The sequence below is a fragment of the Porites lutea genome, chromosome 14 (assembly GCF_958299795.1).
Source record: "Porites lutea chromosome 14, jaPorLute2.1, whole genome shotgun sequence".
Taxonomy (NCBI): Eukaryota; Metazoa; Cnidaria; class Anthozoa; order Scleractinia; family Poritidae; genus Porites; species Porites lutea.
In genome coordinates, this window is record NC_133214.1 from 8173648 (window position 1) to 8198731 (window position 25084).

At 39.3% G+C, this 25084-nt stretch overlaps 2 protein-coding genes across 3 annotated transcripts; both read left to right on the forward strand.

Annotated features, from left to right (window-relative positions):
- Positions 1–107: 107 nt before the first annotated feature.
- On the forward strand, positions 108–1138 carry LOC140924792 (cysteine/serine-rich nuclear protein 3-like). Its single transcript, XM_073374785.1, has one exon. The coding sequence runs from the start codon at positions 211–213 to the stop codon at positions 811–813; it is 603 nt and encodes a 200-aa protein (XP_073230886.1). The 5' UTR covers positions 108–210; the 3' UTR covers positions 814–1138.
- A 6624-nt stretch (positions 1139–7762) lies between these two features.
- On the forward strand, positions 7763–23931 carry LOC140925226 (uncharacterized). 2 transcript variants are annotated; one of them, XM_073375211.1, is made up of 14 exons: positions 7770–10054; positions 10902–11022; positions 11847–11951; positions 12764–12869; positions 13502–13591; positions 14623–14825; positions 15327–15390; positions 15829–16165; positions 17047–17216; positions 17720–18163; positions 18445–18631; positions 19343–19440; positions 20342–20449; positions 20805–23931. In XM_073375211.1, exons 1-14 carry the CDS (start codon positions 8302–8304, stop codon positions 20982–20984), a joined length of 3966 nt encoding a protein of 1321 aa, XP_073231312.1. In that variant the 5' UTR covers positions 7770–8301; the 3' UTR covers positions 20985–23931. The 2 variants fall into 2 exon arrangements, with proteins under 2 accessions (XP_073231313.1, XP_073231312.1); XM_073375212.1 differs by lacking the exon at positions 20342–20449 and having other exon boundaries at positions 7763–10054.
- The last annotated feature ends 1153 nt before the right edge of the window (positions 23932–25084 follow it).

Consider the following 25084-nt stretch of genomic DNA (forward strand, 5'->3'; position numbering starts at 1 on the left):
AGACAAAGCGATGCCCGTTCAAGACCAACCAATGAAATTGCTTCTCGCAGTTAAAGCGTCATTTTTTGCGAGTTTGTGACGTCACCGGAAGACGTGCGTGTTGTACGTGTATCGTGAAAATAGAGTCCAAAGAGTATAAATACACGGGAGTGCGAAACTCGATCAGTCGTACATCGTGTAACTCTGTTGTGTATTTTTGCCTATTATACCATGGGAAAGAGAAAGCACAGTACTGGTAGTTCTAGCGGAGACGAAAGTGACGATGATTGTAAGCGAGTTAAAAACAAAATGGTGCGATTTGGCGATGTAACAGTGTATTATTTCCCAAGAAAGCAGGGCTTTGTTTCCGTGCCTTCGACCGGAGGATCGACGCTTGGAATGGCAAGAAAACACATTTCCATCGAGATTTTACGAGTGGATTTGGGTCTGGAGGCGAATAAAAATGACAAAAAGCCTTTGTCACCGGTTTCCCAAAAAGCAAGAAAAAATATTCTGAAGACGTCAGGGGTGCGGCGAATTCTAAAGAAAGAAGAACAAGATTGCGCACAGCTCAGACTTAGTCGCGTCATTTGTGGTTGTAGCTGCGGTGATATTTGCTACCCACAAACATGCGAATGCATTTTAAGTGGAATCGCCTGTCAAGTCGATTATGGCCGGTTTCCTTGTTCGTGTCTACCAAACGGCTGCCAAAACGACAATGGAAGAAAGCAATACAATCCTAGTGTTGTGGAAAAACACTATTTTGAGACATTTGCTAAAATAGGTGGACAGAACGGAGCGACAACAATCGTGAAATACGTGGGTGTCATGTAGAAAATTTGAATTATTTCCATATTTTCGTCACGCGTTTAAATGACTAAATGACCCATTGTTCGGCGAACAATTATAATGCTATTTTAAGCACGTATGGGCATTTTAAGTACTCTTATGATAACCGCATCCGATTATGTTTGGGCAGGCACTATGATTTTGACCGCATCATATATCGAGCAAGATACGTATTTATTTCAAAATTTACAAAAAAATTGTATAAAGTGATGTAAATGAAATTTATTTTGTGTAAATAATCGCGAAAAGATTGTAATAATACGGTTTTAAACATTACCCAAATAAAAATTTGTCGGAGGTCAGAAAATGTCGATTCGCTCAGATTCACCCCCCTCCCCCAATTATCCAATAGTTCTTCGCTGAAAAAAATCGTGTGAACGTGAGCGATATTTTTACTACGGTGATGAAATGCTTGAGAGTATACGTAAGAGAAGCCTTTCCGTTCCGTTAAAGTTTCATTGTTTTTATCCTTTTCTTTCTTAAACGGATCTAGAGACTTACGTCTAGAACGTTTTAAAGAAAGGTACACGAAATTAATAGAGAACTAGCCTGCGAGCAAGCTCTCCTATTTTTAAACGAGTCTCGCGAGAACGCGCTTTCCTCGGCCCCTCGCTCGCGCGTTCTCGCGAGGCTCGCTTCGCTTGCCCAAATAGGAGAGCTTGCTCGCAGGCTAAGAGAGAACGCCCGAGCGAGCCCTAAGCTGGGACGAACTGGGACGGTCGCCTTCTAGCCTTGCGTGGCAGGCGTTAGAGCGTGTTGAGGGAGCGAGACCGCGCGCGAGGGAGGAGAGAGGAGGGGAACTCCTTTCTCCCTCGCCCTCTCTCGCGCCCAAATCCTTTTCCTTTTAACGACTGCCACACAGGCTAGTGGCCTTCAGACTCGCCAGCCTTCTCTTATTTCTTATTGTTAGTACAACTCAAAATCTTAAGCATCGATAAAACGACAGTCCAAATGGCTCTAGAGGCGAAGAGACAGTAAAAAACAAAACAAAACCGCAGGATTATTCTTTTTTTTTCTATTTTTGTCGAAAAAACGGAATTTAGGACGTATTTTGTTTATTTTCATACATTCTCTTATAAATTCAAATCGAAAGTTGGTTTCCGGAAAGGTCCGCAATCTTCTATTCAGCGTTGTTAAGAGAGAGAGTTCAACAGTCGCCATTACACTATTCTTCATTTTTTTTTTATTGAGTAAGTCGTGTCTGGAATTAAAGTTTGCTGTGATGTGGCGTCCCAGGAATCAGACTTCCGTTACTGCGCTTTTCAAAAACACGCAAATTCTGAAGTTCAAAAGCCGACTGACGTTTCCGTTTTTCGCTGTCGTCAATCATCTTAGCGGACCTCTTAGGAAACAGAAGTTTAATTCAACGGGTTTTTAAAAAGGTTATGGTTTGTGATTTGTGATTGGCGGATTTCGATCCGTTTTGTGCGTTTCTCTGTTTCAAGGTTCGTTGCTCAGTACATGATCGTAATGATAATTGATGACGGTGAAAAACGCATTTGTTAGGGCGGCGTTTGAACTTCAGAGTTCGCGTGTTTTTCAACTACACATACATACATATCCCAGCCAACGCCCAAGATTCCACTCTGTTCCATTATTCTGTCTTGCTGTGTCGAGGGCTGTGAACGCCGAGGACACGGTCATTTTTCACATGCGTGGTCCCCTTCCTCCGGTGTTTTTTTGTCGATCAATAAAGCGCGCGTGCGCGCACAAAGCGAGCAGTTACCAGGAACAGCCAAACAGACATCAGCGATCTCGGAAAGAGCAACTTCATCGTGCTATTTATTATAAGAAAAAAAGTGATCCCCCTATTCAGTTTATTATTTGACTGCCTTTCTTTCGGCCCATGCGTAGGTAAGATAATGAAAAGTTCGAAAAGTACACTGTTATGTTGGAAGAAGAAGGACAAAACTAACAACAGAATGCTCAGAAAAAATTTCGAACTCCAGGTTTGAGAAGAACTCGCGACCCTATAACTATAAATCTTAGGCTGGATCACTACCGTCCCTCTGATATTGCGTATATTCAGCCATGATCCTGCGATCACTCTTGTTAAATAGCGTAGCCTGTGGAAGGCTTTCTTTTTGGAGAAAAGGGCCTAAAAATTGCGAGGAGATGGTGAGGGAAAAAATAGAATAGTGGAGAGGCGAGTAAACTCTCCGCGGCCTTTTCCTTCTGCTCTAGTCCTCACATACTCGACTCCCTTTTCTTGCCAATTTTTCCTTTTCCCCAGCCGATCTATCAAGGAGCCTGATTCCAAGCTACAATCCCAGACAAAAGTAGTCGGGAAGGTTGTACAACTTAACAGTAGTCCCTTTTAATCCTCAAAAAAGAAAGTTTTCTCTTTTGCTAAACATCCCCGTCCCCCGCTATTTAATGTTGGGATATGACAGAACAATTACGCGCACAAACATAAACGTTTTGCTCAACATTGGGCCATGGACCGGGTGTAGGAAGGAAAAAAAAAGAGGTGAAAAAAAACCTTCCTAACACTTCCAGTGATGAGACTTGGTGTAACTACTTCATGCAAAATTTACACAAATTATATATTCGATTTTATTGTTCGCATGAACAGCTATGATGTAAAATAGGATTTCTAGTCTAAGGGTATGGGTGATTAAAATGTCAAATTATAGCGTCATAAGGACGGACGTAGCCTGCGCCTAAGACGAAACTAAAGCTGGTTAAGTCCCTCTGCGAAACAGCGCCGACATCCATGTTCTGGGCCCCCAACTGTGTGCCAGGATTTGAGTACGCACCATGATTGGCCTGTTAAAATAGGCATTGTCGATTTGCCAATCAGGTCAAAATACCCTTCCGGTAATTCGTTGAGTCCGTTGGGGGCCCACAACAAGGTTATAGGCGCTGCTTCGAAGCCGTTTCTAAGGGACCGTCCATTATTTATCACCTGAGGGGATGGGGGAACGGAAGGGTGGAGGATTTGGGGCTAAACAAGGTGAAATTTAACCGATCCCTCCTTTGAATGTTATTTTGATGACTTCCGGGATCCCCCCCCCCCCCCCCATGTCTTCATTTTCCAAGCAAATTTGAGTGGTCCCCCCTCTGAATCCTTCCAAAGTTTTCAGCGATTCCCCCCTTTTTTTTCCCCAAAAAGCATGTGATCCCCCCTAAAATCCTCCGCCCCCGCCCCCCACCTCCAGGCGATAAATAATGACCGGTTCCTAACCAAGGTTAAATTACGTCTGTGACGCAGGCTAGGACGTAGACTTTCTAAAAGTCCTTTATTATTATTTTTTACTGGTTGGTTATACCATTTTAAAGACTTTTCATACCTGTTTGGCGCGAAGTTCATTGGTCGAAAATTCTATCGGTGACGTCATGACAATTGACCAATAGGACAGTGAGTGATATTTCACGCCGCTCCCGACACAGCATATGTTAATCAATTTTTCCCGAGTGAATTTATAATATGATTCAAATTCATCGTAGTTAGTAGAGGGGACTTGTTGGGAAAACCGGCAAACAACAAAGTTGAAAACAATGGTGCGGTAGTTAATGCTGGAAGCTCCCTAACCGTGCACAATCCTTTGTTTTTTGTTCACAATTCGAAACTGAAGATATTTATGCAATGTTTCTGTTGGTCTGTAAGTTCAAAATGATAGGAATGCTATTGAACGTTGTGCACGGTCAGGTACAAAAAAGCTAATAAAAACATATAACAAAAGAGGTCTAACGGGTTTCATAACCGTTCCCTGCACTTAATTAAATGACGACAAAATCCGTTCAGGCGAAACTAGTCGACTCTCGCGATCGGTCGCTGCTTGACCTCATGCTTTGAAGAACTTTTAAGAATTTATGAGAAGCAGCTGGAGAAGTCGACTTGTAGCAAGTCCCTGAGCAAGGACGGAAGTCACCAAAGAGGGTTAATATATATTATTTTTTAATTTCAAAGTCATTTTTATCGATTCTCACCCCCAAAGCTTAATTTGTAACGGACTTGACCAAAAGAAACGGTGGGCTCTGGGGAGCGGGGACAACAATGTGTATTATCCGAAAGAGCACTTGAAAAAACCTTTTCTCACTAAGACATGCACGTTAGATTTAGGTTTCTGGGAAACTGCCCACCTACCCCTCCCCTAAGCTAACATTAATATTTACTTCTCACTTAGGGAAAAATGATGGCTTAGGGAAGGGGTAGGTGGGCATATTCCCACAAACCCAAATTGATCGGACACGTTAAACTAGAGTTACGGGACCTCAAAGAAATTCTCATGCGACCCCATAGCCATACTTTTCCTTAAAAAAAAACAATTTTTATTATTATTTCATTTTATTTTTTTGCAAAATAAGATGATTTTTCAGTAACACACACCATTTTTGCATAAATTTTTTTGCTTAAAAACGCTAATTTCAGCAAAACAAAAAATGATGAAATGACAGTTTATGACATCAGAAAACTGTTGCTCTGGTTTTTGCGCAGTTAGGATTTTTTTTTTAAATTTCTCCGGTTTTTCTTCTTGATTTCGACAGTAGTCAGGATGTGTTATGTGTAATTTAAATATATAGCAATGGCTTTGCGACAACAAAACACTTCAATCAAGATTTATTTTACAAGGGGGTATCCCGTTTAAGTCCAATTTCAAAAACGCCATATCTCAAAATTTGCTCTAATTTTTTTTATCCTCCTTTAAAAAATTCTTTTAAAACGGGTATTAAAATGGGAGATTCAAAGGTTTAAAATTTACGTCAGCAAAAGTGACGTCATAATTTGACATTCCAGGGTCATCAGGATTCCCACAGGATTCCGTTGTAGGGCGGCTATTTTATTCATAGCCTTTACAAATAACCTCCTCTGGCATGTGGAAAATTAAGCCTTTCTATCCGCAGATGCCATTGTTATTTATTCGGCCATGAAGTCCACTGTTGATTGCATTCAATTATTAGCAAGATCTGCTCAGCCTGGAAAAATGAGAATCAGATTGAAAAATGAAGTCTGATGCTGAAAAATATAATGTCTACGACTACAAGCTTAATCAGGGATACAACCTAGAGTCTCTGCACTCTGTCAGATACCTTGGCCGGCTCTACCTTGTCCGACGAACTTCACTAGAATGAACATGTCAGTAATCAGAATAAAACTAACAACACTTCAGCCTTTCTCAAACCGAACTTAACACGTTGTCAACTAGGGACCAATGAAACGGCATAAACTGGCCTTGGTACGCCCAACTCTTGTAAAGCGTTACAATGTTGGAACAATGTTGTAACTATTCGAAACAATGTCTCAACAATGTTGCAAAGCTGTGTTTCACTAAAGATTGTCGTTGCGAATTGTCTCATGTCACAGCACGTTTAGACCGTATGGGATCCATATACTGTTCTTAAATCGCTTCGAGCGGAGGGATAGTGTCATTGCAATGATTTTAGCCCTGAAATAGAAGCCACTTGAAAGTAGGCCAACCATTGCACGTTTATCAATGCTGTATAAAAAGCGAAAAATAGGCTTGTCGTCTACGAAGATATTAACTCCAAACCAGCATGTCAATTGTAAGTATGCTTACAAGCAGCCGATAGCCATAAGGGATCATTATTTTCTTTCCAAGGACAATTTCAGAATGGAATGAACTCCTAAGAGAAATTGCACTAATTGTCCAGTTCACTAGCTGCAGTTGAAAACTCAATTTTTAACACCGTGAATACCAGATAAGATAAGACAAGACAACATTTTATTTGGTGTCTTATACCAGCTGGTACCGTGACTGTTTCCAAATAATTTAAAATTACAATGTTCTGTGTTAAGCTATTCATTACAGTATACATAACAAGTTACTACAAATAGCAGTAGTTACATCATAACACATACTACAAGATCCATTGGCATTTTCAATTATTCGGTGTTTATTGTTATTGTTGTTGCTATCGTTTTTGCTATATTGTTGTCATCTTTTAGAGAAGTCTAAAATGCTCAGTATTGAGCAACAGACCTATTCGATAAATAAATAAATAGATAATAAACTATAGGGGCGGTTTGGCCCCACCCGCGGGGGCGCGGGGGGGGGGGGGGGGTCACCGGGTAACAAAAGTTCAATAGTTGTTAATACTGAAAAAAGACCGGACTGGAAAATTTTGTTTTTATTAATGAGGGGTACCGTACAATCTGGGATATTAGTACATAAGGAGCTTTAGCAAAAAGGTGATTTTTTTTCGTCTTTTCTATTTCTTTGCTTTGCGTCACCTCCCCTTCCGTAGCTAGGAGATGTGATGTGTGACTGCATTTTCAAATTTTTGTGCTAGTTTATGCGCACTTTGCACTCTTGTGTAAACTCTTAAGAAGAATGAATTGTAATAAGAAATTAAAGCTGTAAAAGTTGTTTTTCTCTGGTATTAGACCAGATCACATTGAATCATTTTAAAGTTCTTACATTTGTATGGCGAGAAGATAAAACTATGTCGACAAACATTAAATATTAATTAATGAAAAAATTGTTTTATTTCCTCGTATATTATCTCTCGGCACCTGTTTTGATTTCAGTGAAACTTCCAGAGCGAAGATCACTTATGCAAATCGCTGCGGCTAATCCTTTAATCGCTTCGACATGTTTGCAAACAATATCCCAAACTCTTTCTTAACCTTTGTTTTTGCTTGTTCCCATAAATTCCCTAACCGGATCCTTTGAAGAATTTTAAAAGAAAAATGCAACGAGGAAGTTTATAATGCATTGTTCTTGGTGCTTTGGACTCACTTTGTTTCGGTTAATTAGCATTTGTTGTTGAATTTTTCAGGACAAAGTGATTTGGTGCTCACACGGTTCATATGCTAATTTGATTGAAATTATTCCACGTTTCCGCAAATAGCTCTTCATAAATATGTCTAGTTTGTTTATTTATTCTCAATTGTTCCTGACTAGTAACCAAGGTTGGCGCAAATATTTTCTCCTGCGAATTTTATACAATCAAAATGCAGTTTACGAACCCAAACCCTCCTGTATCCTTGAACCTGATCGGAAACTCCGCACTATATTTATCTTTGTCACGTGATCTACTTGTCACAGACGAATACTTCTATCGTTTACGAGGAGCAATTCGCTTCCTGTAAGAGGCTGTGATTTTTCAGTCGCGGCATTTCGATGCTGTTTTAGCCCAAGTTTGCTCATTTCGGAACTGCAGTCGTGCGTTTTAAATGGTATTTTCATCGCCTGTCAGAGCTAAAAGTACAGATTACTCTAAAGTTGTCGGGAGCTAATATGGCGGCCATTTCTGTGGTATGGGACTTTGTAATGGCGTGAAATCCAAAAGGACGAATATTGCTTCAAGTTTCCTTTGAAATTCCGAAGATTTTAGGAGAAACAGGGCCTTACACACAGGTCTTGTTTAAACCATTGTTTAATCGCCATTTGAAGTGAACATTCTGTGAACATGCTGCGACGTGCTTGGCTAAAGAATTAGCAGGCGACACAAATCCAAGGGTTTCTGGTAAATACGGGAAGAAAAATTCCGGAAACGTCTTAGTAGATGGCAACAAGGACTGAACACGGCAAGGAGAACAGATACCGAGCTCGCAGAGATTTGGCCAATGCCTCAAAAGGTGAGAACAATGATACCGTGAAGAGTCAAAGCTCATCCGGGGTGACTCGCAACAAGAACATTATTGACACAAAAACAAAGCGTAATGCAGCCAGTCCAGAGAATGAGCAGAAACACCGAGCGTACAACAAGTTCGGTGCTCCTCCAAAGAAAATTATATCGTCCGATAAAGCTTTCATTGCACCTCTAAAAAACGAGAATGTTGCTCGTAAAACGCGAGATGAGAAACCCCGCGTGCCGCGAAAACCCAGTAGTGAAGGACGGCCTGCCGTGGGAGATAAAAACAAGAACGGAGTTGAAGATGAAGGGAAGCCCAATGTGAGCAAGTTGAAACATATTTTTGATGAGACAATTGCGAACGAGACACTTAAAGCACGCCAGAACTACAAGAAACCAAGGCCTGTTTCAGAGGCATTTGACAGGGTGAAAGCAGAAAGTGGTTCTTCAGAAATTGCTCAGTCAGCTGTTCCAGGAAGATGGTCGTTGCCTAGTTACTACAAGAAGACGTTGCCCACTACACCTTCTGATCCATCACACAAACCTCATGTATCTCAGGGTATTGCCGCGAGAAGGGCGGTTTTTGAAAGTGGTGGATCGAATGAAGATGTCCAGCCCATGGAAAAACGATCCCCAAGCCTGATAGATTTAGTCCCAGATTTAAAGGAGCTGGACCTCAGCTCCCTGCGAAAAAGTGACCCATCACCCTCGCCAAGATCTCGCACAAGATCTGACCCAGGAACTAAGCGACCTATGTACATTATACGCAGCCGTGGTCGCTTTTCATCTGATTCTAAAGCTGTCAATGGAGATTATCGAAAACAATCCCATGATGACTCTGTTTTAAGGAGACCAGGAGCGCATGGTAGTAAGTATCTCTATAAATCTCATAGTGTGGATCGTATCTTGCCTGACTCAATTGTGATACCTGGTAGTGTTAATGAGAAGGACAAAGAAACTGCTAAGACTGATGTCTCTATTACATCGCTAAAGAAAGAACAAGAGGAAAAGCTGGTGTCTTCTAAGGCTGAAAAGACTGAGCAGGAAGACAAGTCCGATGTTAAAGATGTAAGTGCTCCAACTTCACAGGATCATGGGCAGGTTGGCCAGAGATTTCGTCGAAAAGAAGTTCCAAAAGATGACTTCTTTGATGAGACTCCTGGGAGGGTGCGAGAAGCCACCTGGAAGGATGAAGAAATTCCACCAGAGGAGCTGGCACAGATGGACTCATCATCCAGCTTCAGTTTTCCAAAAGTTCGGGACTCAATTGCACTGGAAAGTGAAAACAAAGGGTCTCGTTTGTCTGAGGAAAGTAAGCACCTCAAGTCTAAAACTGAAGATGTGACGTCACACAAAGAAGAAAGTGAAAGCTCTGGGGATGAAAGTGCTGGTAGTGTTGTTGAGCATAGTGATGTGGAGGATGATCAGAACGAATCTCCAGTGTCACTTTTATTTTCAGCAAAGCCACTGTCATCTGCATTGGCTAAGGGCAAAGACAAAGACATTAAAACACAAAAGAGAAGTGTTGGATTTGCAGTTGAACTGCCTAAAGCATTTCCAACATACAGTGCAGAGGAATATGAAAGAGGTAATGATGACATTGATCCTGTAACAGCGTCAGCTGAATGGGAACTCGAAAAACGAGTAGAAAAGATGGATGTTTTTTCTGTCGACTTGGAAAAAGGTAAGGTAATGTACAAATGTACATATCACATGAATTTTGAGCTTTTCCACATTCTAGTTTGGAATGTAGCCCATTTTACCCCTAATACATGTACATAAATGTCTAGGGTTTTGCATGCATTCCATCACTTACAAAGATTTTTTTGTCATTACAGTCATTTCTTTTTCAGTTTCACATCACCCCATAAGAAGGCTGTGCTCTTAAAGTGCCCAGTGGCCCCTGGTGTCTACCTTTTGCTCTTGGGCAACTAAAAAATCTTAGTTTTTTTTTTCATATGCTGGCCACCCTAGATTTCACAGGTTCAGAGCACCGGGCTTCCTTCAATTGTTTTCGATCACAGCATTGCATAATACAGCTTGTTTACTCCCCAAAATTTTGCATTAGCATTATTTTCAATTTCTCTTGAAGCATTTTACTACCCAGAAGAAATTGAAAACAATTTTCGGAGGTAAGAAAGGTGTACATGCATTATGGGCACTGTGAAAGTTGTGGGTAAAAGCAAGTTTGATTATCATTACTTCATGTAAGACTTTGTATAATGTCCTTAGCCTCTCAACATTGTCCTTAGCCACTCGACAATGGCCTTAGCCACTCGACCATAATGTAGGGGCTGGATGATTGGTATTGAATGCAAAAAAGGCATTCTCTAAATGTTAGATGTCCAGAGGTTGGTTTCTCTGTGTATGACTGTTTTACTCTGAGTAAAATAAAATTTCTGGGTTACATGTACTTTCATATTTCCTCAAAATGATTGTGCTGAATTGAGCAGTGTGTTTAAAGACAATTTTGACGTCCATTCTTGCAAGGACCGTAAAAAAAAATGTAAGCATGTCTGTTGTATTTGCAGGTGAGAGAGGGCTAGGTTTAAGCATTATAGGTCTTGGTGTTGGCACTGATACAGGGGTGGAAAAACTGGGCATATTCGTCAAGTCACTGACGGAGGGTGGAGCTGCTGCTGCTGATGGAAGGTAATGACTCTCAATTGTTATTTAAAAAATAAATCATTTGCACTTTACTCAGAGTTGTTACATGTACATGCTTTAATTCATGTAACATGATTAAATCACCTGCACACCTGAAAGTTTTACTGCATTTTGGAACAATAAAAATGGTAGCATGTTCTGTGATCAGTAAATTTTTCGCCATAATCTTGATAATCTTTTCCTGTCATGTAAGTCTGGAACCAAAGAATTTTTTAACTTAGAATTGGCTGACAGCTGAAAGTCGTGTTCAAGTTTAGACAACTCTTGATGTAAAGGTTCATGGTTTATAGTCAGATAACAGCACTGTACACAGTATGGCATATGAATATCAAGAAACAATGTATATAATGCCGTAAATATCCACTTTTATGCCCCCTCCCCTCCCCCCCCCACTAATAAGCCCCCAAGTTATAGGCCCATCTAGCGGTACATGTAACCAAAAACACAGATAAATTTGATTTTTTATGTTGAATCTTGGAAGCTTAAAAAGGGAATAAATTCAAAAGGTATTTTGATCAGCACCTCCTCCCCCTGCCATTCACAAGCGGAAGTTTACGGTATGCACATTAATTGAATTTTGAAACCAGTTTTGGTGAAAAAAGGGCAAGTGTACATGTAGGTAGATATTACATGAAATATTAGATAACAATAAGTATGTAGGTTCCTTAAGAGTACAATATTTATTTATTTTGCCACACAACACTGTTATCATTGTTATCGTCCTTAACATTGTTATCCCAGACACTCTGTACACAATACTTTTTTATGCAATGTATGTTATGTGCAGTCTTCAAATTCTTTCCTTTTAGAATACAAGTGAATGATCAAATAATTGAGGTTGACGGAATTTCTCTTGTCGGAGTAACACAGATATTTGCTGCACAGACACTAAAGAACACCAGCGGGGTGGTGAGGTAAACAAAAAAAGCAAAAAATAGTTTTTTTCTTTCTTCTGATTAGTGTTACATAGTCATTTAAATGATGATTAATATTACACATAATGTAAATGTAATTGCCTTTTGTCTTAAAATTTTTTTCGTAAATTAAAATACAAATAAATTATTTACTATCAGTAAGAGAATCTCTGAAAAAATTGCAATTTGATCACAATTGATCTCTTTTAAAATTTTTTGAAATGTTCAAATTTGCTGCCATATTTGGTACTCCATTCATCTTAGTCTCTCTTGGAAACGAAGGAGCTGATGTAAATATTCTGTGTGAGAATAAACAGAATAAAGTCTATAAATCATTTGGCATTTGTATCATTACAATAATTTTTTTAATTATTTAGAAATCTGCTCAGAAGCACAGCATACAGTGTAGTCAATAAGTCTGTTTTCAGCTAATTCAACTTTGTCAATAAAGTGCATGCAATTTCTGCTAAAACTGTTTTAAAGCATGTTTTAAAGTTAAGAAAAAGGCTATTTACATTGAATCTGCATCCAAGAGTTGTGGACATGATTATAAATAAATTTTAGATCAAGGCTTGTGAAAAAATCTGGGACTAAGGTCTGGATAATATTATGGAGGTGCAACTGTACACTAGTGAAACCGGGCGTTTCATGCACCTACATGTATGCAGTACAGATACTGTACTTCTGTTTTTCAGTCATACCACTTGGGCCCAAAGAAACCAAATTATTTTCACACTATTTACTGTACATGTACATTGTAACATGTACACTTGTCTTGTAATCATTTTTGAATATAACGTGTTAATCCTCAGATTTCTTATGGGAAGAGACAAGAGTAGAGCTCACCTACACAATTTGCACAGAATTGACTCTAACAATGAACAGCAACTTGAAGTACTTCGGCAAAAACTAGCTCAGGTTGGTACAGAGAACAAATGCACAAATGCCATGAGAATTTACCTTGCCAATAGTTGGCCATGTTTGTAATAATGATCATCTTTTAAGGAGCTGGGTGTTTATTACCTATGTGTGTGTTTGGAGGGCGGGAGGGCAGCACTTTTGCAGGAGGGGGGGGGTCATTTTCAGATAAGGGAGTGTTACCTGGGAGGTCACTTTAATTAATTTCATGAAAGTAGTACAAAGCAGTTAAACAAATGTGAATTCAAATTGAATGTAACAGCTTTGAAAAGTCAACAGACTCATAAACACAACTGTAGATAAAGTATGTGGTAATCTTCGACACGATTTGTAGCTAGAATAGTCATACATTAGTTTCCACAGCAGTTGAGTTGGGTGGGGGTGTGGTCACTTTCACAATGTGTAAAATTTATGTGGGGCCATTTTTAAAAAGCTAGGATGAAGTGGTGGTCAGTTTGAAATTCTTCTAAACTTTCTCAAAATTGACGGCCCTCCCTCACAGGCAATTAATGACCAGTCCCTAATTTTGCAGCAATCTACAGCACCTCTGCAGTTGTTCAGGGAAAAAATGTGTGGTTTGAAATCCACTGGCTTGCACTCAATATTTTATGTACTATTGATGTGTATTACAGGCTGAAGCCAAAGCAGAAGAAGCAGAGAAAAGACTTGCAGTGGCAGAAAAAATGTTTTCAGCTCAGTCAAATGATGTTATGGCAAAACATGTGAGTGGTTTTATAGGTTTTGTCTCGGCAATTTAGTTTACTGTAGGTTTGTGATTTTTCGCGTCCTTTCTTTCACAAACACAAATTGTACCAAAGTGCAAAATGAACTACAACATATACACCAGTGCATCAGGGAACTGTGATAATTGCTAAGTGGGTTATCTACATGTAGCTTTCTTAATCGCTTAATCGAAAGGTAGTGAAATACCACTTATTAGCCACGGACAAGGTTAACAAGTTTATTATCTGGCCTTTTTGACACTATTATTATACTGAATACAATAATAAACATTGGAAGTAATTATTAGTTTCAACATCGGCTCACAAGGGATCATTCAAGGTTGTGTTCACCAAAACAAACCTGGTGATGTGATCAAAACCACAGGACACAGTTTATTTGACAATGAGAAATTTTGGACCCAAGCCCCCGATCAATTTAGAGCGCTTTTCACTTGACTGTTGTAAAACCAAAACCAAAGTAAATACACTAGCCAACCAAAGGGCGTAGTAAAACCAAAACCAAAACCAAAACCAATTACTTTTGACAGTCAAGTGAAAACCGCTCTAAAACACCAACTAATCACGGATAACTTTTAAAAAGACACATCACCCCAATGAGTTGTACAGTTGAACCTACAATACAGTCTTCTGACACTGGTCAGCAGATACCCTTAGTTGACAGCTGTCAATTGACCATAACATGGATGTCCATTATCAAGTTTAACACAGAATGTATATGCCCTGGACCCTTAGCGGAAGACCTTAGACAACAATGACCTCAACCAGGTTGTGGCCTCCAGCGCTATTGGTGAAAACATTTAGGTTTATTCGGGTAGGGTGCTCAGTCTCGCGGGCTCCTAAAACCTGGTCTGCGTCATTCTTATTTAAGTATTTTCACACTTAGATAGTAATGCCTGGTCATTGCAAGAAAATCTTGCCTGCTTAGCAGTGAATCAGAGCGTGTGAACTATTGTAGCCATTATAATAATCTATTAAAATTTAAAATGAAAAAATTTTCATCTTCACTGTAGAAATCTGGTAGTGATGATGAACAGACAAAGAAAGCATTAGCTGAAATGAAGGAAAAGATGAGCTCATTAGAATCAGACCTTGCAGTCTCCGAGGCAGAGAATGACGACATGGTGCGGCAGTTGGAGGAAAGTAAGGGATTATACCTGATCCTGGAGAAAAAATACCAGATTGCCAAGGGAAAAGTCAAGGAATTTGAGGAAAGGTGAGTTTAGAGCAAAAGGTTTGTTGTCTAACAACAAACAATACTAATTAACTACCATACTTACAGACCGTGTATTTGTAATTCTAAAACTTTGTAATGGCTAATTAGGCCTGTAAGCAGTAATAATCAATGACTCAGTCGGACAATGCACAAAAAAGGAAGCACTTTAAACATCAGATCTTGAATCTCTTTATGGAGGGAAATTAAATGGTTCTTGGATGGATCATTAGCAACTTAAATAAATCAATGCAAAGAAGGTCATCACAGTTAATGATGCAACTTACACTGTATGCAGACGATCTTATTTGCCCCTTATTTTTTAATTCATCAGTGTCAATATTAATTTTTGAATTCCTGTATTTATCTTTTCATAACTAACTTGTTGATTATTAAAAAAAACACCTCCAGAGCATGTATCTTGTTCATGAATATTTGCACACTCAGGAGCAGTAGGTTTTTTCTCCATAATTATTATAATCGGGCCCTATTTTGTTTTTCAAGGGATCAAGCAAATGCTGCAGCTGCTGAGAGATCTGCAGTGGAAATTAAACTGCTTCAAGATAGGGTTGGTAGATACCATGTTTTCGTTTTTGGTGACTTTAAAACAAAATTTTATATCATGGTAAATTTTCATGTATACACAAAGTAATTCAATAAATACATGTATTTAGAGAATCTGGATATTTGTCATTAGTCTCTTGGGGCATTTTGAATTATTTGAGGAAAAAAACTAAAAATGTCATTATCAATAATTTATTTATAAAAATAAGAAAAAGGTGATGGTTTATAAAAACCTTAAGAGAATTATCCACCCAACAGTTTTCCATTGTCATTGCAGTGCATAGCTTGAAAAACCATTTGCAGTTTCCTTTGTTGTTTTTTTGGCTTACTGGATGCAGATTTGCTGTCAATACAAAGACTTTAATCTGCACCTTCTTTTCTTTGAGTTTGAGAAGCTTTTGTGACTTAACTAACTTGGACCATGATTTGTTATTATTTTAAGGTCAAAGAACTTGAAAGTCAACTTCACATTCTACAGCAACCAACACCAGGGAAGGAAACAAAACCCACCTCAAAATTATTCAAACAAGAACAGGCAGAGTTGTCATTATCTAGCTCTAAATATTTGGGAAAGGATGTTCCTTCAGGGAATGTGCAATTAATTTCAAGCAAGGATAAAAAAATAAAGAAAAATGAAGAACAGAATGTACCGCCCACTGCTGAGAAGAAATCTCAAGTGAATGAGGAAGTTGTGGAGAATGGTTTAGCAGCTGAAGTACAACAAGCACTTGCAAATTTCCAATTGAGCTGGGACACAGAGGCAGATAAAGTTAAAACAGGTACAGTGTATCATTGACATTATTCTGTCATCTGATCATTTTAGCAATGAGGGATTCTGTGATAGAATGGGAAGAGTCCCCCTCTCCCAATCAGTTAAAGCCCGACAGATCAGATTCCTGGGCCATTGTCTTTAGCACCCCCAGGAGGACCATATTTCCTAATATGCTCTGTACCACCTGAAACATGGTAAACCAAGACCTGGTGGATGTAAAATTGTATTCCACAAATATGCTACAAAACTAATCAATCCCGAAAATCCCCCATCCCCCCCCCACCTCTGTTCCTCTTGAAATTCTTTGGCACATGACCGCAAAGCTTGGAAGCACATGGAGGTCAGTTGTTGGCACCACTGGGAACACCCATGAATGCTTCAGCCAAGTAGAGATATCATCTGTATCGTTATTATGTTGATGTATCTACATGTAATCATGACTCTAGAGTTTTAGATTTATGTACATGTAGTTGCCAGGAATTGTTGACCATTACATGTATCAGTATTACTAGTAAATAGAGACTCCACTGTAAACTTATACATTAAGTTACCTCAACGATCATTATTCTGGCTATTACGAAACCCTCATCCAATAATAAAGTTGTTTATTAAGTGAGTCTAAGTGGCCAAGAAAACTTCATGTACGTTAATGGGCCATTTGCAGTCATCATGGCACAAAATAACACTGTGAAAGGAAAAATATCACCAGTAATTTTTTGTTGCTACTAAACTAAAAAAACATTTTCCATGATTTTATAAGAAAGAATATGATATTCAGCATTTTTCATTTGGCCTTCAGAATTGCAAATTTCATTGAATTGGATCTAGTCATTGCATGTCATCATATCAGTTTTTTTAACGTCTCTTCTTCTCTTTTCTTTACTTCAGAAACCACAGAAGACAACAAAAATGAAGGATTAGACCTAAACATTATACCAGCCACAGAAACACTCGGCAATGAATATCCGATGGAGAAGAAGAGACTTGCAGAGGCACAGGGGAAAAAACATAAGCCAACCCGAGCCAGCTGGGCTAAATCACTTGATGATGATGATGATGTATGTCAGTCATGCTATATGATGATTTATCCAGTGGAACCCCGTTAATACAGTCACCAATGGGCCAAAAAAACTATGGCCATATTACTTGGTGACCTTGTTAATGAGGGGTTTTTTTACATGAAAATGTATGGCCGTTTTGCCAGGCAGCCAAAAAACGTGGCTGTAACAACGAGGTGACCATATTACTTGAGGTGGCGGTAAGGCAGGGTTTCACTGTAGTTTAATTGTTTTCGTGCCATGTTTTTAACTTTTGAGCAAGCATTATTAGGGAAACCAATTATTGATTTCCCTAATACATGTAATAATCCAATTGATAGCAATTAACAACCGGGGCCTGTTCAGTGTACCAGAAAAGTAGCCATACTAGCTATTGTAAAGTGTCTTTATAGCTTTAGAAAGAAATGAGTAATGGAGTTTACTTGTTCGGTGATGAAGTATTTATTTAGCCATGAATGCTTAAAATTAACAAGACATTGAATTCTTATTAACCATGAATTTAGATATTTGCGGCTCAGGAGACTTCAGATAATGATGAAGAAGACAGCCCCTCAAAGACAAGTTTAGCAGAAAGTGAACACAACCATAGAAGCCCTCCAACAGGACCAGGGCTTCATCTTCCTTCCTTCCCAGCTGGAGGCTTCAAACTTCGGTCCACAGGCAAAAATCTCTATGATGAATCACCTGCAAAGAGTGGGGACACGTCTCCGCAGGAAACTCGAGCGAGCTTTCCTCTTTCTCACAAGGAGGAGACACGTAATATTGTAGTTGAGAACCTTTTGGAGAAGCAGCTTTCCAAGGCAGATATCCAGGTGTCATCTCTGCCAACTACTGCACTTGACAGGGTGGACAGGGTGGACAGAGTAGAGCAGAAACCTGTTGAAGATGAGGAATGTTTTTCAGGGTCTGCAAACTCCTTGGATGAAATTGAAGAGGCTGCTAGGAGGGTAAGAAAGCCATTATTGTCATTGTATTGAGCAGCATCAGGCCTTCCTTAGGGGTTAGGGGAGAGTAGATTTTGGATTAATTTACATGTAGGTTTCTTGGAAATTGCCCACCTACCCTTCCCCTGAGCCAACATTAACACTTCTCACATTGTAGGGCAAACTGTTGACTTAGGGGAGGGGTAGGTGGGCAGTTTTCCAGAAACCTAAATTAATCTTTCCCCACTCCCATAAACGCCTGGTGCTTGGGCTACATTCATTTTGACATTACTCTCAATCCTCAGATTGACTCAGACCTAGCCTCATCACATGGTTCATCACGTGGTTCTTCCCCATTCCTCCCTCCTGCTATGCCTTTGTTACAAGTGAAGAGTGTTCCTGTTTTAGAGCCTTACAATGAAGCAGCTATTGATTGTCCACCTGAGCTTCTTGCTGCCAGCAGCCAACCTGGCTCTGGGCGGGCCTCACCAAGTAAGTGCCAAGCATGCTGGTATTTGATTTTATTCTTCTTGTTTGATTTGTTAGTTACATACTGTAGACAGCCATTTATAAGAACTGGGCTTATACATCTTTGTAAATAGGGGTCTTAGAACTTAACTGGAAGGGCTTATATCCGGGGGGAGCTTATAACCGTAGTAATTAAAAGTATGTCAAAACAAGGTACACTGTAAAGCAGTGCTGATCAGATTGCTTTTTACATTAATTTTACTGGTTTTAAAATTAAGCTTCATGATGTCATGATACATCATCAAGATAAATTGAATTATTTTTAATACAAGCTGGAGAGGTGCTTGTGTCCAGGGGGTGGGGAGGGGGGTCTTATAACTATATGAGCGTATAACTGAGTGGGGGGCTTATAAGTAAGGGAATTTATAAGCTGCAGTTTGAGAATCTTTGTAATTTGGCTTGGATGCGAAATAATAATAAGTATTTCATCAAAGTATGTTGAAGATTGAGCGCAAATGTTTTGGAATATGGAGGAGGGATTTTGGGAAAAAAATTCGGCAAAACTTGTCTTCGATGAACACTCCCTAAAAACTAAGTTGTTAGTGCTTTAGTACTCCTTGAACATTCCTTAAATGTTACAACCAAAAACCAGCACAAACACTGGCAGAACATTAAATTTAGATTCTTGAGGTAAAGCGTTTAAAAATTGTTATTTGCTTGTTCCTCTCTCGCTAGGTGTTGCGTCGAATACAGATGGACAGTCATCAATGAGTAGTCCTGATGGGCAGTCAGTTGAAGTGTCACAACTTGTGTCCGACTGGGACACAGATCAGGTGGGTCAGTCAAACAAAAGATTTTGTTTACCTTCAACTCCCTTGAGCTGTCAACATCAGTAAATAATACATAATCAACAGAAAAGGGTGTGAGAATTGTTAAAATGGTCATCAAATGGGAAATACTTCTAATTTTTCATCAAATTTTCTCAACGTAATATTCAACTAAAGGTATGAACATAAGTCTACTCTGCAGAAATTGTATGTGGTTTTATACACTAACTTGTATGTAGAAATTGGGGTTTAAAGGGGTACTATTAATGTGCAAGCACTGTCTTGTATCGTTATTGTAATTTGCATACCCACGGAGCATTTAGGAGCTCATAACAACTCGTTGAAACGAGTCCGTGCGTTGAAGATCGAATTGGGATTTGGAGGTGTTGTTTTTTTTAGGGGAAGGGAAAACCGGAGTGCCCAGAGAAAAACCTCTCGGAGCAAGGGAGAGAACCAACAACAAACTCAAACCACATAATGACGTCGACTCCAGGATTCGAACCTGGGCCACATTGGTGGGAGGCGAGTACTCTCACCACTACGCCATCCTTCAGTGCTCCTCTTAAAATAATAATCGTGGGTACAGGAGACGGCTTAACGCATTTTAAGTGTGAATAAAGCCCTCTTCACACCAACAAAATCAGTTTTTTAAAGTTTTTTTTTTAAACCACGTTAAAGAAAAGATAATCAGCGAAAGAAAACTAAAGGACTAGCTTTTACAAACACTTTGAGAAAAATATCGTTGACTTATGCTTTCGTTACTGCCAATCTTTTGGTCGCTTTTATGAAGGAGACAAATGTACACCGTGTTTAATTAAACAGTTTTTAAACATGTCTAAGCTTTGGTGTGAGTTCAGTTGGGCATAAGGCTACTTTGTTTTAAATCAGTGCTGCTGTGAACTTGTAGGTGTACATGTGGCTGGTGGCAAATGACCTTGAAGTGTACGGGGAAGAGTTCAGCAACAAAAATATCGACGGCAAGCAGTTATTAAATTTAGATGGCTCCAAGCTCAAGGTACGACTTGGTGTTTACCCGTCTTTAATGTTTGGGGAAATATTCAAAGGAGAGCTTTTTCTCTTACTTAACCCCAGGCCGACATGCTTCGGCCTCAAAGCCGAAGCGACTAGCGGCGAACCCGCGGGAAAAAAACTTTTGCGCGGGTCACTATAAAGACTTGGCCGAAAACGGAAACCGCGCACGTCAAGTCTCTGGCAACCAGGGTAGGTTGATTTGGAAGACTGTGCGTTACTCTGGAAAAGTACCAGTGTCGCCCCTGACTCAGAAACCTGTGTTGCACGATTTGATCATTTAAGAGGCAAAAATAGGGGGTAAATGTTGATCATCGTTTTCATTTTTTTAAACTTTTCAGGCCATGGGTGTGAGCCAAAACCACCGAGCTGTAATAAAGAAAAAGATCAAAGAAATGAAAGCGGAAACGGAGCGGGAACTCAAGGCCAGAAAGCAACGCGAAAAAGAACAAAAGGGAAATAAAGGAAAGCTTGAGAAAATGGGATTTATGAAAAAGAAGGGAGTCTACAACATTAACTAGCCATTGGTGCTGGCAAGTTTTATTGAATTATAAGAGACTCTTACTACAACTCGTTATAGCTTTAAGGCGATTAAGGTAGCAGTATAGTTTTTTGAAAAAATCGTTCATTTTTGTCTTTATTGTGAAAGTTTATATTTGAAAACACAGTTGTTTGTCGATTTGATTGCCAACTGTGAGCATGCAAACTGTCGGATCATTATTTTTATGTTTTAGTTAAAGCTCGGCATGATTACACGGTATCTTCGATGTCTAACTTCCTTGTCATCACCACGTGAAAAGACTCGCAGAATTACAGTGTCTGCAGTCTGGAGAGGTTGATATATGAAGTATTAGTTAACAAAAAAAGTTGTAAAATATCATTAGGGTATCATAAAAAATAAGACTCGCACTATTGAATAGTTACTAGTTACTCGGCTATCGGCGTAGGACTGTTGTATTATATATGCGTTATTGACCAAGCGTGAAGTCGATATGGCTGAAGATTGGCCGAGGAGCGAGACGAAGTCGTGGTCAATAAATGCGCAAAAAGGGACTTGGCCAACGTACAGCCATCTTGACCGAACAAGCTTGGTCAATGAAGAATTTATTTTTGTTATGGCTATAGACAGAATTTTTTCCAGCGGAACGAACGCGGGAAATCCCGAGCGGGCCCACGTTATCCGCCCGGGTGGCCAATCAGAACGCACTGGATTCGCTTCATCTTACCCACTCATTGTTTCAGCCACTGGGAAACCGCCCACCTACCCCTTCCTGAAGCCATCATTTTGCCCTAAGTGAGAAGTAAGTTTTAATGTTGGCTTAGGGGAGGGGTAGGTGGGTTGTTTCTCAGAAAACCTCATATAGGACGAGCCCAGTGCTAATGGACCAGAAAAATAGATTTAGCCCATTAGGATTAGGTTCGTCACATGTATTAACTGGTACAAAATGTAAAAAAGGGTACCAAATGTAATGCGGAATTGGTGCCAAGTGTAATCACAAGGATCACAACTCTGGGATAAGGAATGGGTCACAATGGTTACATAGAAATGTATCAGGGGTGAGGTGGGTCATTTGTAGGAAGAACCGAGTTCTTGAGATGTAGGATTGGTGCTATGATAGGTTTTTTTAATAGTCATCACATTATCTAATTGCGGGCGACAAAGGGGTGCCCGCAATCCAAAACCCAGGTTGTTATTACGCATGCGTCGCATGTATGTAGCCAGCATTCGTTTGGACTTCCATTAAGAATGAATGGAATGCAAAGAACACAATTTGATCACATTTGGACCTCCTCTCACTTGTAATGTGATCACGCGTGTTTTGACTATCTGTCACGTGAAACTTACGAAGAGCACAGCAATGGAGCAGAAGCGTTTTGACTTTGATCGTTGTCGCCCGCACTCTGTAACCTTTGGTTATTACTAGTATTATATTTGTAAAACCAAACCACTTGTAATATGGACGTTCACTTTGTTTGTTGCATGGTGTAGTATGGAAATTGTCCGCTTTGGGCTAACAAAAAAGTATTCTTTTGACCTAACATAATTCAATGTTCCGGAATTTTGCATGAAATGGTAATTAAACAACTTAACAATCCGTAACTTTTCTAATTAGCGCAAGGACGCGTGGTACGTAACCGGTATTAGCTCGTCCTCAAGCGAAGGTTTATTTGTTTAAGCAATAGCGTACTTTCTATCTTTTATACATGTCATCAATTTTCGATGAAACTGATCCTTGTTGCGATTGCAAAATTAATAACAATTGCGTCTCTCCCTTCTTACATATGGTGACATTGTTTCGTGCATTTGTGAAAGCCTGCGAACACAAGCGTATTTTTAGTCGTATCCTTTCCCCACCTGCGTTCGCAGGTTACTCCTTATTACATTTGTGATCTTTTATTACATTTGCCACCTATTTCTGATAACATTTGGTATCCTTATTAGATTTGGCACCAAATCCTTATTACATTAGACACCATTTGGCGCCAATCATTACATTTATTACCTTAAAGGGGCTCGCCCTCAATCGCTATGGAACTTCAAGTAAGCAAAGAAATTACATGTAAATGACAAAATAAGAGATCCAAGACAAACAAATATGTCTCCTGAGCATTATTTTTGAAGTTGCAAGCAGCAGGGATCAACTTTGAAAAACTGTTTGGCTGAACAGTTTTCAAAAATCCTAATTTCAATCCGTTTCAATCTTCTTCAGTTTTGCCCATCCGTGGCACCTGTTGTTTCTGTTATGTTATTTTAACCTTCCTGTAGAGTTTTAAGCGGTTATTTCTATGTTTCTCTTAATTTAACGGGCATTTTGTAATTTCCTAATTTGGCTGAATTTCGTGACACAGCTCCCTTAACAACTGGGATCGTGACTGACAACTGGTGCAGTTATTTGAAAGGTAGCTTGTATGACTTTTCCATTACTTCTTTGGAGACAGCATAGTTTGACTTGTAGGTGGCGTGACTCGTATGCTCTGCTCTTCAAAAGTGAATTGTGTGACTTCGTAATTCGATGAACTTTATGCAATCACCTTTAAACAGAGTGCACTGTATACAACTAGGCCATCACAACGATCATCAAATGCGTCTTTAATAATTTAACGAAATTTACTCCAAAGCGTGGGATCATCATATCCCAGATTTTTGTACGTTGTTCTTTGTTCCCTGAACCATAGTTTTTCCGCATCTTTATCTCTGGTTTTTGAATTATTTGTGGTAAATTCTTTTTTAGAGACATTTTGAAAAATATGCCTAACGCTAGGTATTTGTTATCAGGCAGTAAAATCAACAAGGAACACAATTAATTCTGTAAAGAATACGAGTTAGTGTTGACATGGATCAATTGTATTATGTTTAATTAAGTTAATTAATGAAATTTTGTAACCTATAGTATAAATGTACCAAATTTAAAGTGCAATAGCTATAAAATGAAATTTATTTGATAAATAAAGGAAAATTTCAGCAAAGGGTCATCGTTTTTACTTTTACTCATTTTATTACTGTTTATTTATTCATTCGTTCATACATTTACTCACAAACTCGTCCCTTCACTTCTTGATGCATTGCAAAGGATAAGTAATCTAAGGCGAGAAGTGCTTTTCCATAAAAAAAAACAACGATTCTGACTCGATTCTGTCAACTTTTGGCCGGAGAAGTCGCGCGTGAGCTCTCGAAAAGGAGAGCTTGCACTCAACTGACGGTAGGGGAACAATTCGCAATATTTCACAAACTTTATTCCCACCACGCAATCAAAAACTACTACCTCAGGGATGAATCTGAGACAAAAAGAACCAAACGATCGGTTCTACATAATTCTTCATATCACACTCATCCTCATCTAATAATTGAGTTCATATTTTTAATCAGCTTGGTATAATGGTGGCATTCAGTCTTAAGGAATTTGTTGGAAAGTCCCACAGAAAGCCTATGGAAAATTTGGGGTACATGCCACATTAAAAGCGATACACTAAAACCGAAACAAGACCTGTAATTCCCCAATTATCCGATATCTGACGATATATATGGCTAATAAGGAAGACACCGGCTATTCAAACAAAAATTAAGAATCAGTTGTGTTTGCTTGCTTTTTCTGCGGTTGGGATGTTAAAATGACAAAATTTTCTTCACCATTTTCACAAAGACCATGATTCACTTTGTCATAACCATTGTCTTCGATTTCTCTTTGGACGACTGTTATACCCAAGAGAAATTGCACTATGGGGGAGGAGGAGGGGGTGGGGGGAGGTGTTATACGGTCGATGTGAAAGTGGTAAATTGTTTTGAATTGCAAATCATTCCATCACGTTTTTTCGCTTCTTTAGCCCGTGCATCAAAACAGCCAATCAAGAAACAGGAAATAATCTCGAGGATGCATTCGGTCGGCCGTAAAATTCAAATTTAAATTAGACCTGACCGGCATTTATGCTCAATTATTGAGTTTGCGAAAGAAGACGCGAAAGTATACTACGCTGCGAATAATTTTTCGTCTCACGAAGAATGCTGCTCTCGAGTCTTCCACGAACAAGTTGTCTGATAAGCATTATTCAAAGTGTGAAAGGAAAAGAGTCTACTATACGACATATACTGTAACCAACCAGAAGGTAGGTAGAAGTCGCTGTC